Source organism: Corvus cornix, chromosome 1 (genome assembly GCF_000738735.6).
Source record: "Corvus cornix cornix isolate S_Up_H32 chromosome 1, ASM73873v5, whole genome shotgun sequence".
NCBI lineage: Eukaryota > Metazoa > Chordata > Aves > Passeriformes > Corvidae > Corvus > Corvus cornix.
In genome coordinates this window covers 93,427,277-93,445,748 of record NC_046332.1, presented here as the reverse complement: position 1 = coordinate 93,445,748, position 18,472 = coordinate 93,427,277, and the positions used below count along the sequence as shown (strand labels likewise).

Genomic DNA, 18,472 nt, shown 5'->3' with positions numbered 1-18,472 from the left:
TTCTTGGCAAAAAGCTGCTGCTGCTTTGCTGTGTGTTTCAGAGAGAATAAAAGCTAGGAGGTGTATTCACCCTGTACTATAGTCCCTTTCCTTGTGGTTGTTGCAGAGGTCCAATGTGATTCCAGAGGAGGTTTTGTCACCTCCTGCAAATGTGAGAAGTAGCCAAAGATTTTTAGCATTGCTGCAGGGAGGGCTGCTGTCCTTGCTGCTTTCTGATGTGTCAGAAAGAGATATACTCCAGTTAGATCTGGCCAAATTTATCTTTCTGAATGTTTGCCATACTGCTGTGATTTGAAACCAGGATCAAATTTCTTTGATACTCAATCTTTCTTGCGTTTGACGGAAGGCAGGCGTCCCTGGGGTTTGTTTTTGAAGGTTTGAGGATCCCCTTTTTCTTTTTTTTCTCCCCAGATGACAACAAGCAAAGCAGACAGGCTGAGAGACCTGTCCTGTCTTCTCATGTATCCACAGCTGATTGGAAGTACTCTAGCCTTCTGGATATTAATTCAACTCTCACCTGTGCCTTAAGAGCTGACTGTGAGGGCTATGGATGTGATACAAGCTTGTTACTTTATCTACTGGTTTTAACATTAAAAAAAAAAAGCATTATTTTTTCTAGGGACATTTTAAATGTGTTCCTTTCTGAGGGAAATTACATTGTCGTCTTGATTCTGTTGCTTTGAAAGTCACAGGTTCAATTGATTGCAGTCCATTTGAAAAATATTTGACAGGTTCTATTTATCAAGTCAATTTGCAGGAAGTATAATGGGGTCAAGACCACTTCCATGAACTCTGAAAATAGGAGGTCAAGACATTTGGTTATCATTACGCTTTTGGGGAGGATTGTCATAATACACGTTGGTAATGTGGTTGAGATCGAAACAGACTACAACAGCTTTAAGTATTTATATATATATATCTAAATGCCAGTCATAAAATGATTGTGTTGGTAGCTGTGCTATCTTTACAAGGCTAGATAAGGTTGACCTTCAGTGCTGTTGTCATGTCTGTGTGAGAGGTCTCAGAAAAAAGTCAGGCAACAGCTTCTTCTCCTTTGGGGTTCTCTCTCAGAATGCAGGAGGCTCTGCTCTGCATAAGAGAGGTGATCCCATTTGTTTAGTGCATTTTGGCTCATTATTAAAGAGGCTGTTGTGAGTTCCAATGCCTGTAGTGTGTGACCACCCAATTCCTAGTGAAGCAGAACATCTGATACCTAAGTGAGAGTCTTAGTGTCCAAGCAGCAGCTATGGAAAACACTTTCCGTCATTGTCATGAAAAAAACCCAAAACAATGATGTGGCCAATATGCATTTTTTTCTAAATGTTTACCTCGATAGGTCATTCGCACTTTTACTGCCTTGAAGGTAGAATATGGAGCAAGTAAAGACTCTGGTATCTGCACATTAAGAGCAGTCCCTTCTGATGAACTTGTGACACCCCTGCCTCTCCTGGATAACGGGTTGCTGTTCCTGCTGCTGCTAATACTCAGAAGAAGCCTACCAGATTCACTTCTAGTGTCTAGATTAACTTACTCAATGTCTGGAAATGAAGACTTGGTTTGAATAGAATTCAATCCCTCTCTCATTAAGGTCTTTGTTTTTCTTTAGTTTTCTTCCCTGTTATTTAATGTAGCTGGAAAATACATATTGTCTATCCAGTGTTTACAGATTGTACACATTCAAAGATTTAAACAGCCTGGTAGGTGAAACTGACCCTTTTTTCTTCTAAATATTTTGGGAGGGCATTTTAATATGCTAATCCTACTTTAATAAATATATCTCTTTTTGTTCTCTTAATTGCATCCAGACAGCTCCATGCCAGCATGTTGTCTCTGTGATTTGCTCTAAGTGATTGAGGTGCTTGGTGAGAGACACACAAGTTGATAATGGGCTCAATGAGCTTCTCTAGAATAAGCTATTATTTCCAGTTCTGTTCATGGGACTGAAGGAGGCTGCCTGAAGCCCTTGGGCTTCTGGAAATTTGTCATTTATTTATGAGAAAGATGATTTAAACATTAACAAATACAGCCACTCTTGGAATAGATAATTAGTTTAATTTTATGCTCAATTTTTTTTTTTTTTGCATTGTTTGGGTTTGCTTTTCATTCCTTTGACCCATTCTTTCCAGGATTAATTTCACTCCCTATCCTGTTTTCCCACTTTCCAATAAATACCTCACCCAAGGTTTACCACAATTGGTAACAATTAGCTTCTGAGATAACTACTTCAGTTCTAGAGCTACATCTTTGGCTCTTTTGATGTGATGTATTACATGACAGGTTCCAAGTGTCAGCAGAGCTAACATTTGATTCACATTAATTATAATTACCTGCAGTATTTGGACAAACAAAACTGAAAGTCTTTCATCCTCAGATCAGAAACTCCTTCCCGTCTTTGAAGATAAGTCTGTAGGTTTGCTATGGAACTGCCCCCTTAGTGTGACTTTGTCTGAGTTTGCATAAGCAGACCTGTGCAGTGGTATATTTTAATGCATTTGGAGTTGCCTCAGTCATACCAAGTGTGTACAGATAACGAGCAGAATTTGAATAATGTACTCTCCAACGAGGAGCCATATAGTCGATTGGGTGACAGCAGTCTTGCTTTTGTCCCAATTCTTCTCTAGCGGAGGTTCCACTGATTGGCATTTTCTGATGTCCAAACCACATCTCTGATTACTAAGGTGGTACCAGCTCTGCCTAAAACCCATATGAAGAGCTGCAGTCCTGCCTCCTGTTTGTGCTGTCATTCATGCTTATCTACTATTTTTGTAGCTCCTGGTTATACCCTTGCTGACTTTGCTTCACATTTTCTTGTTTCCATGTAAAATTTGACAGGGCTGCACCTTATCACTTGTTCTTTTCCCTCCTCTAGAAAGCAATGACAGAAACTGTCAGTCATCCTGAATGAGGAAAGCTGCTGTGTTTAGAGCTTTCTGTGATAATTTAAAGCTATTGCTTGGTGGCTTTTCATCATTTGGTAAAAGCCAGTCTTTGAATAAAATGCAGCATAGAACAAAATTTTATTTCTTTGGAGAGTTGGGGATAGGAGTGGTGTTTTAGGTCCTAGCTGTCAAGTGTCCCCCCACTCTGGGCACTGACCAATCTAGAGCAGACTTTCAAGCAGATGGCACCTGTCAGGTATCTGTAACAAACAGCTCTAGAAGATGCTTACAAACTGTGGGTGGTATTAGAGCAGTAGCCACCTTCTTTTTTTCAGATGTTTGCTGGGGTATTTTGTTTGGGTTTTTTTTATGTTAGGGGTTTTTGTTTGTTTGCTTGCTTGTTTGTTTTTGGAAAGGTTATTACATCAAGCTTTCCCTAAGATGAAGATCTACAGAACTGTGTTTTAGGACAATTTTTATTGTGTGATAGTGAAATACAGAAGAGTTCTGAAGAGCAAAAAACTTAACTTAGTTCTTCTTTCTATATTAGGTCTGTATTAGCTGTTCACCTCCAATCACTTCTCCGGCTCGGTACTCATATCGAGGATTGGCCTGATCCAGGTGCAACACCTTGCACGCATTGAACTTTATGAGGTTAATGTGGCAAAAGTTGTCTTAAGCCACTAATAATTTACAAAGAAAATTTTTCCTCACCATTTTAGAGACTCAGTGATGTTTAGTTTGAAGAATCTTTGTCTATTTTACCATAGGAAGTACTTATCTCAATACGTTCTGGGAGAAAAGAGCAAAAAGATAAGCATGCAAGATACTGAACACCATACCTTGGTCCTGTCTATGCAGCAGTTTCAGGGACAGCAAATGATAAAGGTGTTGTCTCTGCCTTCCCAAGAGATCGTCAGTCTCTCAGCCTCCCCTTACCTCTCACTAACAGCCAAGGAAAGCTGATCAGACCCCATCTCTGGGGTCCTTTGCCTTTGTGTGCCTCTGTGTAACCCTCTCTGTCTGCATGCTTGTTTGTTTAGATGTGGCTAATGGACAATGTGTGAAGTTGATTCAATGATTGTTGACATTAGCTTTAGACTTGTTCTTACCTATACAACTTCACAGATCTGACACAAGTTACAGAAGCTCCTTCAATTTTTCTTACTAGTTATTCTGGTGTCCTGTAGTTAGTTATGTGTTCACCCTGTGATAGTTCTCTTCTATGTGCAGTCAGAACTTCATTGTTTGCTTTGCAAACAACCTAAGGTTGTTTGCAAACAACCTAAGATTTTGAGGAAGCTTTTGGGAGTTTGGAAGGGTGTTGCTTAGTTGCTTGATTGAGCAGCAGTGAGCTGTCATAATCTAGATTTTCATCAGAATGGCATCTGATAACATGTCACATAACATGTAGTGATTAGCTGGAAGTAGCTGTTCAGTATCTGCTCATTCCCCATTTATTCCCTGATGTGGTTTGTCACTAGGACCTTTTTTTGCACACATCTGCAAAATGGTACTGTATTTCACTCTCCATGTTTGCAGGTGTTGCTGCTAGGATTCAGGTTCCCAATTACTCCTATTGTGTATGTCCGTGGTGCAGAGTTTGTATTTTTATATTATGGGAAAGCCAGACTAGTACCCTAACTCTTGCCCTATCACTTTCCAAAAAAACCTTGCTTTATTTTGGAAAATCCCAGATTTTTATTTAATTGAGGTCTCTTTCAAAGGTTTTTACCCTCTTCTCAGAAACTGAAATGCTGTTTTCTCCTGGCCTTAAGAGATTTTCTTACTCCTCTTTATATTATTACTAGCTTTGTGCTTTAGAATGGGGTATTGCATTTGTGATGTCTCTTTTGGAAAGAAATAAAGTTGGATATGATATAGCTCTGCTCCTCTAAAGGCTATAGTGATTCTTGCTTACTTGATTAATTTCTGTCAAAGCTTGAAGATTACATCTCTTTTGATCAAGGGGACATCTTCTTCATACCTCATACCTTTCTAAAAAGGTGTTGGGTTTTTTTAAATACAGCGTTAATTTCAGTTGTTGTTCCAATGTCTTGCACAATGGAGGTGATAATTAAAAGGAGAGGTTTGAGATCAGGTTAGTAACCAGGCTGGGAAATTGGCATGAAGTGACAAAGGAGGTTCACTATGTTCTTTGTGTGAGCGTAGTACACCATGAGCAGCTGAGCACCTGCCATGGTATTCTGTGCTGGTGCCTCCAAGGTAGTTTTTTCCAAAGACACTTTTGTCTGGTTTTGATCCACAGGCAAACAAGAATATGCATTGACTTTTTCTGTAATGATAAACCAAATACTGCCAAGAAATATTTGTTCCTCAGTACCCAGGCACAATTATCTGTACCAGCAAATTATCCAGATGATCCTTAGGAACGATTTTGGCCCATGCCAACTAGCCTTTTCCAACCACTTTTTCCACTGATGAGGAATTGCCGTAGTCCAGGAACTGTGCCTGACAGGCAGGTTGAGCTTTGTCTGCTCTGAAGTCTGAGAGTGCAGAGGCCATCTGACCTCAGAGGGCTTTTCTGAGTGTGTTTAAAATAACGCATAGACTGTAGCTGTTAAGAGCTAGAGGAATTTCTGCCTTTGTGCTAAATCCTGTGGTCAGGAACATTCAAGGTTTATCCCTCCCTAAAGAAAAATGCTTGTTGATCATTTGTACCCTATCAGCTTTAAAATGCCACTGGTTTGATGTGCGTGTGTGGACATAAACTGTGAGGTAACACAACAGCCCTTCCACTTTCAGAGCAGCTGTAGATACAGGATATTGGTACAGTGTCCGTAGCTGCATAGCCACAGCTATTGTGAACGTCCGGTGTCTTGAGGTGAAGCTGGCATGATGCTTCCATGAGGCAGTATTTTTCTGCTTTCTTTATGAAGATTCAAAATCCATCAGTTACTTTACAACATGTTTTTATAGCTGATTTTGCGATGCAGTAGTCATTAGCACTATTTTTAATCTCTTGACCCTTCACATCTTGGATTGCTTCTTGATGTGAAGTTGCAGTGGAGTTGAACATAATGTTTGCAAAATGCTTTGAAGATTAAAAGCTCCACAGTAGGTTTTTATTATTACCAGAGGCAAAGTGTGCGGGAGTGGCTTAATATTGGACTGTTTATTTCCCAAGAGATGGCTTTGTTTTGAAAAGTGCACATTATCAATTGAGTTTTAGACAAAATTATCTTATTTCAATCCTGAACATAAATAGATTGACAAACTTTTTATCATTAGATTATTTGCATGGGATGTTTGTAGAAGAGCAGAGCATTTATGGTACTACCTATGGCTCTGTTCTTAGCTTATATTTAATGAAGATTTTTTTAATGTATTTGGCTTCTACTATCCAAAGGTATGTTGAATCCAGACGTCCTTATATATATATAGCAGTATTCTTACAACTACATGGTATATAGATACATTTATTTGACAAACATATATTTTTTGAGATATATATTGCTCTTCAAAGATAAAATAAGTTCAGTATGTGAACAAAGAAAAGTGGTCTGCATTCAGAAATGGTGATGTTTCATGAGAGTTTGGTTTACAGGCAGTTTTTCACATATTTAACCTACCATATATTAAAGACCTGTCTTTTTTTTTTTAATAGTTCTTTAGGTATTTCTTGAATCATTTTTATTTCCAGCCTCTGTATACATCATAAACTGATAGGTGATGGTACAAAAAAAAATAAAAAGAAAAGTGAGCTGTTTAATAGTTCTCAAGCTACTGTGGTTTCCATGAAAGGTAGAGGAGAAAGGAGGGAGCTGCAGCGTTCAAATGGAAATCCAGCTTGCTAAAACAGGGACTGCTCTGGGGACAGCGATGTCCTGCCGTGGTTCAGTGTCTCCCTTGCCCTTGCAGCAGGTCGTTGCTCCCACCCAGCAGCCTTGTTCTGACAGAGCTGTTGTGTGGTGTCAGCACAGGGCACCTCTGGGCTTTCTGAGGCAGCTGCTGTCAGCAGAGGGGCTGCGGGGCTGCAGCCAGGCACCGCATCCCTGCGCCCTTGAGCGGGATGCCTCGCTCCCTGCAGCTGCAAAAGCTTTGGCCTCCTGGCACTTGCAGAAATCATTGTGGAATTTGCTGATTCTGCCAGACACAACCTAAACACTGGTTCCCAAGTGGTGTGTCCCATCAGGACAGCTGTTGGTTGTGAAAAACATGCAGTGACTTTCATCTGTAATAATACAGCTTTGTTGAAGCACTGCAAGCTTACAATATTCTGAGCAATACTGTGAAGCAGTACCCCCTTGCTCTGCCTACAGGGAGCTTTATTCCCCTGTGCTTCAGTTAAAATGTTCGTTTATTGTTGTCACCAATGCCAGAGGTGGGGAAGGAGGGAGGCTAAATTTTCCCTCCATACTGTCAGTAAGGATTAACTGGAAATGCTGGGCAGTGCTTTCAAAATATTCTGACCTATTTACACAACAAAACTGATCAGAACAAAATAAACAGCTCTGGTCAGTGGCTGAATGCTGTATTGTGGCAGCTGTATTTGGCAGTGAATTTTCTCATCATTTTTCTAATGTAGTCATAAACCAAAATGCTATAGAAATTTTAAGCTTTACAAGCAGATAATGCCCGTACTGAATAGCTTGTTTCTCCTGTTGCCTTTTGGGGAAAGGGGACAATTTGGCTGTAATTCAGTTGGAAAAAATGCTTATGAAGCAACTGACAAAAAAGCATATGAGTAGATTTATCATTCTGCCATGTGGGGTAATAAACAATTGCATCATTTCCAGCAAGCCGCAATATATACCTGTGAGATGGTGGATCTGTCTCCACGGTATAACCTCTGCAAGGAAGCATTAAATAGGGAATTGTGACAGACTCTAAAAATTGTTGGTTTCCTGCTTGGATTTTTTTTTTTTTTTATTTTGTAACAACCATAGTGGATACTTGCAATTACCTCCTCATTTTTATGTGGTATCCCCTAAAGAATGAATTGAGAGAAGTTTTTCATTTTAGCTATTTGGACAACCATTCTATATTTCCTGGGTCACAGATTCTTGGTAGTTTGGAGGATAAAACTGCCTGGTACTGAAGACAGGAAATCTCTCTTTCTATCTTGCATCTTGAACTCAGTTTTTGAGAATACTAAAATGAAGCCTTTTTAAACTTGCTGGGTTTTTTTTTCCACATTTCCATGCAGTGATAGTCCCAATGCTGTCCATGAGGTGGAAAAGTGGTTACCACGGCTGCACTCGGTTGTCATAGGACCTGGCTTAGGTAGAGATGAAGTTCTACTTGAGAATGCTAAGGTAATGTGCATACTGATATTTTATCCTGTGTCTTCATGTTGAATTTTATTAACCATTCCTCCATTTTTCATCATAACACAAATGTTCTTCATACAGTTGCTAAATATCAAGTTTAATAAAATATTGTTGACTGAAAATTACAGTTTCTCTCCATGGTTTTCATTGTTAAACTGTAAGCTTCAGTCTGAATTTTGGGCACCTGTATGGTTGTTCTGATTTGCTTTTGTTGAGCTTGTGAAAGTCACTAATTAAGAAACAGATGTTGGCATATCTGGATAAAAGGCTCTGTGTTTTGTTAGGTGCAAAGCACCAGTACGGTAAGTACATAAATACGGATTTGAGTTCCTAATTTTCAGAACCATGTTTGACAGCTCATATCAGATGCACCAAAGAACAGGGACTGTATCCCCTTGCAATAAGAAATAATACTCCTAATTATAAAATGTTGCAGACTTCTACTTTGGATAAAGAGAGAATCCTATTTTCTGTCAAGCCTTAGTGGAGAGCTGAAACAGGAGATTAGATTGTTTTTTACTTTAAATAATATGTACTTAGACTATCTTCCCGGTGATGTTTTGTATTACTGTCAACACATCTTTGCATGTTTGAAGTGTACCTTTCAGTCTAATGTCAATCTAATTTTGTGCAATTCAGTTTTTTTTTTCCTGAGCAGTATTACTGAATTAATCAGTGGCACTAACAAGTAGAATATAATTTACAGAAATGTTGACAGTTACACAGTGAAATCACGAAACAGAGCAGGCAAGAGACTGGAGAGACCACACTATCCAAGTGTTTAGAATACCTTGAGAACTGCGAATGGTGGTTTTGCTGGGATTTTTTTAGAGAAAGTTGCTGTTGGAGTTTCTTGCTTCTTTAATTCTTTTTGGAAGGAAAATGTATATATTATGATACAGAGGTGCAAAACTAATAAAGATAAGAAAACAAAGAAAAAAGAAATTTATTACAGCTGATGAAGAAATCAAATTCTGAGTGAAAAATTTTAGCAGATTTTATTATTTTTTGGAAACACTTTTTCAGAATTTTTTTTTTACAGAAAAAAATATTTGGGACAGTTTTTTTTTTTTTTCTTGGCTTAAAAAAATAGGTTTGATGGGATTTCTTCCTAAAGGAAAATAACTTTAAACAAAAGAAAACAAGAATTCATTTAGAATATCTAAGATAAACTTCTTTTATGTCAGAATTCCATCCAGGGTCTATGTGCTTATCTGTACTACAGAAGTATCTGGAAGATTTCTTGATTGTATTTTTTTCCTCATTGCTAAAATTAGTATTGCTTTCTTAGTGAATTACAAGCATACTTTTACTTCAGTCTGGCTGTCCTGTGTAAGCCAGCTTAGAGAAACAAACCCTGCCAATAAAGACAAGGCATTTGGAAGTTACTTCATGCTAAAATCTCAGGGCACATTCATATGAGCTGTGGATCTGGCGTTATTAATTTCAAGTCACATTAAAGCTCAAGTTCTTTGTCTCCACTGTAGTTGTGTAAGTGTTCATTAGTTACCCAGTGCTGAGGCTTTTAACATGCCATTGGGGACAAGTGAACCCTGGCTGCCTGTCTGAGGAAGACTGGTGCTTTTCTGTGCTGAGGGAAAGCTGAGTCTCCGTCTTGCTTCAGCAGTGAATTTTAAGTGTCAAGAAAAAAAATCTATTTTAAACTTTTATAGGAGGCTGGCTTAGTATAAAGTTTTCTGGTTTCCCTTTAAGCCAACTGTGGCATACGTCATATGAACACAGGGCTGGGAGGTAGGTGAGTGTCTGCTTTCTGGTCAGTATTTTATATCAGAGTGGTGATGATGGTGAGATACAGCTTCCCCTCTGCTTCCTCCTGCCCCATTTAGGTGCTGAGGCATACTGTTCTGGAATCTCTCTGATGCTGTTTGTATGTCAGTTCTTGTCAGTATTGTGCCAGCACATTGCCAATTAATGTGCTTCTCCAAACAGTCCTGTTTGGGCTGCTTCTTCTTTTGAGCATTGAGAAATTAAGAAATTAATTACTAGTGCAGTAACCTTCAATTTCTGGTGTATGGCCAAGAGACAGTGTTGTGGAATAGCCTGAGTACTTGTTGACCAGATGGTGCATCATCTCCAGATCAAAGAATGCTTTGCTTCCTCAGCATCTTTAGTGTGTCACCTTCCTCCCTCATTCTTGATGCCTGCGCTGTTCACTGTGGCACTTGAACTCCTTTCAACAGTCTGATTAAAAAAACCCACCTTGTGATCGTTTTCCTTTGATTTGGTTTTTTTTTTTTTGCTTGATCACCTTGATAGTCTTTGAATGCATATGTACTGGCTTCGTGTGATTTTGTAGGTTTGGCTGTAATTCCATTTACAAGTCCTGTTACAAGAAGCCACTCTGCAAGTTACATCCTTCTTTTATGTGCCACTTGTGTGGGTCTGTGCCAGAACCCTCACATGCTGTTACTCAGTTGCTTGGAGCTGATGCTCTGTCAGAGCTTTTTAGCCATGGGTTTGTAGGACCAGGAACTGCAGCCTCAGAAAATTCTCCTAAAGGAAGCATTTGTTGTGTCCTGATAGCTGTACACCAGGATCCCTTGCAGATGTGGCAATTCAAGTCTCAGCCTGATTAGACCCTCCAAATTCGAAGCAAATAAGCAGTACGACCTGCTTCTCTTCAAGAGAAAGGAGCAAAACCACATTTCTGTGCTGTTTCTCAGCTCTGGAGTGTGCAGATTGAAGCATTTCTGCTGCCCATACTACTTCAGACTTTTGAAATACTGTTACCGCATCTGATGTGAAAGTTGGCCACAATGTCAACTTTCCTGTAGGGAACATCGGGCCATCTGTTTTTTCCTTTCAGTGTCCATGATTGATTCTGGCCAGAGATACCAGTATGTTATGTCACCGAGTTCAGCTCAGTTGGAGTGTTGCTGCTGGTGGTTTAGCCTGTTGAGAAAGAGTTGAGCTGCCATGTGGAAGCAAGGCTAAGATCCCTATGACTGTGCTCTGTGTAGAAGCAGAATATTTCTAGAGCTGTTGGATATTCTTTTTTGGATATTTTTTTCACACAGCATCAGTGTTATGTTCCTATCATATCTACCAATCACAATTTACTTCATCAGCTGTTGTATGTATGTTTGTACTTCTGGCTTTACTCTGAGCTGATTTTCCTTGTAGGAGAAGCTTGGAAGTAGGGAAATTTCTGCTTGTACCGTCAAGAGCTGTTTTCTTAGGTGTGAGAACCAGGTTCCTCTGCTGCAGAGTGGTGAGTGCAGCTCCCAAGAGGACTTGGTTAAAAATACAGTATTCCTTGCATAGCCACCTGGGAGGGCAGGAGGTGCTGCCTAATGCTCCAGGATGTTCTGCATTCTGCTGCCACCTAGCAGTTAGGCAGTTACAGGCTGAGTCCTTCATCAGTTTCCACCCTCTTGCCATCTCCTATTCCTCCTGGGTTTGAGGTCAAATGGACTGATACAGGATTGCTGGTGGAATAGCAGTTACTGTTGGGATCGGGTAGAGAGGCATTCATCCTTATGAAGAGCCCTCTCCTTAACTGAAGTCTTCGATGATGGAATCTTCCTTGCTTGTCACTGGGTTCCTTGCCTCTCTCCCTGAAGTGCCAGCACTACGTCCCACACTCTGGTCTTCCAGACTTGCTGTGTCTTGCCTTGCAGCCATGAAGTCAGAATGCTGTTATCAGCAGAGGATGCTTGCTTTCCTCCTGTAGGAGAGGTAATGATTAATGGCAAGAACAACTCTGTGTAATTCAGATTACATGATAAAAATCAACTGGGTTCTCAAACGATATGCTTGTTCCTCTTGCTCAGTTCTCAGTCTTTATTTTAGCTTCCAGAACATGTCAGGAGTACCAGCCTGGATTTTCTTTCGGCTGAGGCCCTGCCTAGCTGCCGTTTGTGCCTATTGATGTTGCTGTTTTTCTTCCCTCAACTCCCTTGCCCAGCAATGCTTCCCTCAGCCAGTCATTTGTCCTTAAAGATCTCTGCTATCTCTTGGGATATAAATTTCAGTATCCCATTTTCCACCCCTTGTGTCATCATCTTAAGGTTCTGTTAAAATGTCTTGGCTGTAGTTAACATCTACATGGTGAGAGAGGTTTGGGCCCATGTCACAGATCATCTCCATCGGGTGTGCCCAGAGAGAACCCATTTGAGATTTTCAGACTGGTGGATTCTCAGTTCCTTGACTGAGGCATCAGCCTGTCTGTGTTTGGTTAGTTGGATTATTTTCCCCCTCTCAAGCCTCCTGCATTAAGGATTGAGGCAACACTTCACAGCCCTAATAAGTTGTGGGAATGGGACCAGGTGCTTCACTACACTATCTGCACTAGTTTTTTGCAAGATCAAGAGCACTGCAGAATACAGGGCCACCTGTTGTTATCATATGTGTCTGTTGGAGTTAAGTCTGTCACTGTGGGCCTTGAAAAGGATTTTCCTCTTGATACCTAAGTAGCCCTCTGAGTTCTCTTTGTACCAGGTGTAAGACACCTGAGAAGCATCCCAGGTGAATGCTGCAGGTGACAGATTAGTAGTATTGCCTGTGGTACCTACCACCATGTACAAATATTAACCAACGGAATGTATTATTGTTTGGAGTCACTGCTCATGGCAACTCTAATCAGCAGAAGAATTATTTTCCAGAAACTTCATTCTTTAGTGTGTGTCGTGCATTTGCTTCCTCCCTGTTTATACCCTTTGGAGGTTCTTGCTGCGGGGATTCAGCAGTTCATAGGGAACAGAAGTAGCAGCGAGGATATGCCTCTTTCTCTTCTCAGCCCTCAGCTTGGAGTGGATCAGGTAGCTTGTGGTGGCCGATTGACCAGTGGTACAAGGGACAGAGAGAGAGCTCTTGGTAAGACAGTCTCTGGTGCCAAAGACGTATCGGTTATGGTGAGGGAAAGAAGCCTCTCCCCAGGATGCCGTGTTTGGTTATGGTAATGTACCCCAGTTGTGATTCCCCAGTTGGCTTCTGGTGCTAGCCACACCCCTGTACTTAAGCCTGAGCTGTCATGTGCTCGGGGTCATTTGCCTCTAGAACCCTTCACAAGTTGTAGCAATAAACTGCTTTCTGTGGAACTCTAGGCAAGAACCCTTCTCAACTCCTTGCCATTGGCTTAATATTGGTGGAGCCAGCCCTGCATCTGTGTGCTCATGCATGTGAGCCACGGAGGCGGCAGGGAACCCAGTAATAGGTGGTGCCCAATTTGGGGCGCCATTTAATACTGTCCCTGCCCAGCTCTGGGGGATCCCTGAGAGAGGCCCTTTTGTTTAATACAGAAAGGAGGAATTGTGGTGACCGGTGAACATATATTACAAGGGACAGAGAGTTCTCAGTAAGACAAGTCCCTAGTACCACAAGAACCACACCGTGTTAGGGTGACCAGAAAGGCTTCTCCCAGGATGCTTGTTCTGTTCTGTTAATTTATCCCAGTTTGGCTCCCTCAGATGGCTGTCAGCCTCTACACCTTATCGCCCCCCCAGAGCTTCCCCATTGGTCCCCGTTCCCTAGTCCCACCTTTTCCCCAGATAAAACTGTGAGCTTTGGGATCATGTTTGTATTTGCCTCTGCAGCCTTCGACGGTGTAGCAGCAATAAATGCTCCTGGCAGAACGCACGCAAATGCCCTTCTCGGCTCTTTGCTGCCGACTGTAACAGTGAACCCACCCGTGCGGCTGTGGGGGCACGCGGGACCCCACGGAGCCAGGCAGGGACTGTATTAGTAGCTGGGTCTTGTGTTTGGGGTACTGCAAGGGCAAAACCCAGTGGGATGTACGTGGCCTCTCTGTGACAACGTGTGCTGTCAGCTTTCACCCAACGCCCAGCATTGATGCACATATCACAAGTAGAATCCAGTGAAAAACTGATCTCTTGATAGCCAAGCTTTGTTGCTTTCAAAAGGCCTGATGAGAGTCACAATTTGTAGATGTCTTCGCCTAAGGGGAAGCAGTTGCTGGGATAGGATGCAGTTCTTTCTCTGTGGCGATGTTACTGGTGCGGATAAACCTTGGAAACACCAGCTCAAGGCAGAGATACCCTCTTGGTTATGCCAAGAAACTACTGCTGCTTGTGCTAAGAACTGTTAGTATTCTGTGGCTTCCTCACAAATGTCTTGATTAGAAAAATAGTGTTTGAATATCTGCTAACAGTACCTTAAATACAGGTTTATGCAGCTTGCAAACAGAATTTATTTCTAATATGTATAATGGGTCTTGATGAAAGTCATTCACAGTGAAGTGGGATATTTATTTGCTTTCTGCATGTAGGCTTATATTGTTGTTTAACTTGATTTTGGTACTTCAAAGCATTTGTAAGCAAACCACTGGTATTGGATATCTTTTCAACTCTTTCTGAGCATCATTCAGATAGAAATCCTAAAAAGAAATTGGCAGTGATAAATTCAGTTCATTAAGTTCATTTTAAGCATGACAAGTTCATTTTAAGTTTATGTTTATTTAAGACAAAGAACCAACAGCTGACCATGAATATCTTAAGCCAAATCTAGTTAACATAATCAGCTATAAACTGGAAACCTTGTAGAGTTTGCATTGTGAGTGCAAACATTCAGTGAATGAGAGCATGAGAAAAATTAATGCTTTTATTTATTCTGATTTAGATATTTATACTTTGGATTGCAATAAACAGGATTAATAATTAAAAGTGGATTTCCATGTGTTCAGGGCTGAAATGTATGTATAAATGTAGCTTCCCAAATGGTCTCTGGTTGACCATGATTTTGGGGGAGCATGGGCAAAAAGGAGTGCTCTGGGTTTTTTCATAACTAGGACAGTATTTCAGAGGCTTTTGCTTTTTCATATTGTATTGTATTCAGGCATTACTTTGGCTTATGTCACTTCTTTAAGAATTTAGCATGTGATTGAAGCTGATATTAAGAAACTGTTAGCTGCAGTTTTCTTCCATGCTTAAGGCAAATGATCTCATTTGGATTCAAAGAAGGAATCTACAAATGAATAATTTTCTTTTTTTTTTTATGTAGAGTAGAACAGTTTTGATTAGCTGCCATCTACAATGTCTTCAGCTTTGTTGATTGTAACAGCTTCTAATATCTCCCAAAGCACTTAATGAGCCTGATGGTGTAGGGGGGTATTCTTTAGAGTCTTAACACCCTCTGCCTGGCTTAAGTGAAATATTTTGCTGTGCACCTGAAAAGCTGTTTTGGAAAACAGGGCCTAGCATGTGGTACTACAGTTAAAAGACAAAAGACCAACATAAATTGAATGGAGCATAAACCATGAGATGAAGAACCTATTTGCTCCAGAGGAGGGATAGTCATCTCTATTATGTGTTCTTCATTCACAAGTGGTGGTCATTCCTTCCATGAGGTTTGAGGGCTTACTGGAGTGATTAGTGAATTAGTGATAGGTATGCATACAGAAATACATAAGGAAAAAATCAGGCAATTAGGCTAGTTAAAGGTGATTTATATATATCTTCACCACAAAGAGAGATTTTGATTGTCTTTGCTGAATTTTGAAAGGAGGATGAGTCCTTGGATCAGTTTGTAGGAACTAATAAAAGCACATTTAAGAGATAACTGCTCTTTTTCACCAGTGAGTCAATAAAAAGCCTAAAACCAGTTACTGAAAATACGGCTCTAATGGGAAGAATCGCAAACAGTAGAACTCCATTCTTAATTTTTTTCAAACTTCTTGCATCAAATAGAATATATTAAGGGCAACTTTTCCCCTTTGCCAGCTAAGACTGTAGCCTTGAGCACAGCCTGTGCCTGGGATATTTGCCTACTTCTAGCTGTGCAAGATTGCAAACTCCTGCCTGCCAAGCCCATTTTCCAGGCATCTCCGCCAGAGAGCTGCATCCTGACCTCTATTGCAGCTGAGTCCCTGCTAACTCTGCATTTATCCAGACTTGAAGCAAGCAAGGCAGAAATGCTTCCTAGGGCTTTCAGTGCCTATTGTAGGAATCAATTTGCAGCGTGTTGGGGTGGAACTTATTTGTTCCTCCAGGTCACCTTGGGGAGGAGGGTGTGTGGAAATGCTTTAAGCTGCAGCATGTACAGGAAAATTTTGGCTATTTTTTCCTCTTATCTCTCTTGTTTCAGACAAAACCATGGATTCAGGATTGCTGGATGAGAGCAGCATCCATGCAGAAAATATAAGCAATTATAGGTGGCATTTCAACAGCAGGTTCTGTTTCTAGCTTTCAGGAGAGGGTTCTTTGTAAAAAGGGCTGCCACTCCCAATGCGATGTTCTGCACGTTTGCATGTCTTTACCAAACCAGAGTGTGTAATTACATACTTGGCATTTGCAGGTTGCAGTGGACTGCACTTTCAGTGGGCTGAAGGCAAGGTAATACTGCTTCCTAAAGTGTTTGGATGTCATTGTGGTCAGCATTGTCCATTATTATGGCATGTTAAGGCTTGAATTTCTTTTTGAGAACATGAGTAGGAATTTTTCCAGGAGTGGGTCAAGACATGACTGCTGAAGGGACTGAGGAAATGCAGTGTTTGTTGCTGATATCAAGTAAAGCAGTCTTTCCTTTGCTAGGTAAAAAAATGACAATGTGAAAATTAATTACTGTTGTGGGATAGATGTTGCTTTATATATTCTGCTATTCCAGTTTTCTATACATTTCATTAAAATTCAATCGTATATTAAAATGACTGGCTCCGATTTCCTGATTCTTCCCATTGCAAACACCAAATGCCAAAGTTTTGTGTAGCTGAACCAGCTCATCAAGAAAAACCTAAGTAGTGATAAAACTGCTAGTATATTAAAAGTCACGGCAGGCATTCTGCTGCTAATCCACATCTAATTTAAAAAGCTGAAAAGTATATCTAACTTAGGTGTGGGCAAATCTACATAATTGTCTTTTCCATGGATCTGTGGAGAACCAGCTTTTAGGCCGTTGCATGTGGGCAGCATAAATAGGATGGGTGTTACTACAGGCTTGTTGGACTTGGGTGGAGAAGTCCAGACTGCAGAGTTTCTTTCCAAGAGGCTGTGGGTACTCGCTGTGAGAGCAGCACCTGTTCTCTGCCCCTGGTGCCTCAGCGTGGCTGCTCTGTGAAGACTTCCATGGCTGATGAGGGATCCTGTGGTTGTACTTAGGAGCTCCATGGGAATTTATTCCTCCCTCTCATGTTCCCCACTATTCCCCACGTGGCTGCTTCTTACAACCAGTGGCTCATCTCATCCCCATTCCCTTTTCCATAATACTTGTGGAAGAGTGTAGGAGTCCTGGATGTCCATGTTAGTACAGTGCAGGTGAATCTTGTGTTTCACAGCACAGCTGCAGGCTATCAAATGGTTAAATCGTACCATGCTTTTTTGCATTACTGTGCCCTCTTTCAGCAGTATCCTGTCCATTTGTTCCTTCAGGCTTCTCCCTCCCGCAGTCCTTTACAGCCTGAATAATTTTGCCTTTGTGTGTGTGTTGTACAGGTGTCAGTGTGTTGGGGGTTTTGTGTTGTCAGGTTTTTTTGGGGGAAGTGTGGTGGTTGGTGTGTTTCAGTTTTGTTTTGGTGGTTTTGTTTTTTTTGTGTTTTGCTTTTGTCTTTTGGGTTTCTTCTAAAGATTGGAATTTGGGTTTGTGAATCTGTTTTAAAATTCCCATGTGAAAGTTGGGACAGGAAACAGATTTCTACTACAATGAATGCCTTGCATCTAAGGGAATAGTTTCCATGATAATAAAAAAAAACCCACATACATTTTTCATCCTTACTTTGTAAATTTTTGTAATTACAGTAAAGGGTTACCTTTCCTCAGATAGACCAATGGTTTCTACTATGACACAACTTCTTTTTCAGTTCTTACTGAGTAGGTTGCTTGCGTAGAAATCCTGAATAATCAGTCAAAAAAAAAAAAGTTTTTTCAGGAAATTGTGTATTTCAGGAGTAGAGTAGGAGTAGATTCAGGTTAATTTTACCCTCTCTGGCTTTCTTTACTTCAACTGCCACCATGAAAAACTGCAATCACTGAAATACTATTTTGGGCATTCCTAAAGGTCAAGTATTTGGTGCTGCTAACAAATGGTAATAACCGTGAGAGAGTTTGTCCCATGGAGCATCTTCATGGGATTTGTGAATCCCAGGTAATTTCCTCTTTGGCTTAATGAGGATAGAAGCTTCAGATTTGGTCTTGTTATTCGGAGAGGAAGCTCCTGTTACAGATTTGTTCTAGCATGAGTAATGCAGTCTTGCAATACAGTTAATCATCACTGATGTTAATAAGAGGGGGTGACGCTTCTTTCCATTTTCTCATGCAAATGTCACGGTTTCAGAGGACTACCAAGTATTTAGCCAGCTGATACAAAGAAGAATATGTCTAGCAAGAGATT

General features: G+C 40.7%; 1 protein-coding gene across 9 annotated transcripts in view; it reads left to right on the top strand.

Annotated features, from left to right (window-relative positions):
* NAXD (NAD(P)HX dehydratase) overlaps nucleotides 1-18,472 on the top strand; it is a 52,429-nt gene that overhangs the window by 14,802 nt on the left and 19,155 nt on the right. For all 9 annotated transcript variants that reach the window (XR_005601573.1, XR_005601572.1, XM_039549953.1 and 6 more), the window contains one exon: nucleotides 8,050-8,158. Coding sequence is in view for 7 of the 9 variants with exons in the window: in XM_039549953.1 (XP_039405887.1) it covers nucleotides 8,050-8,158 (109 nt within the window). In the remaining 2 variants the exon portion in view is untranslated. The remainder of the gene's footprint in view (nucleotides 1-8,049; nucleotides 8,159-18,472) is intronic.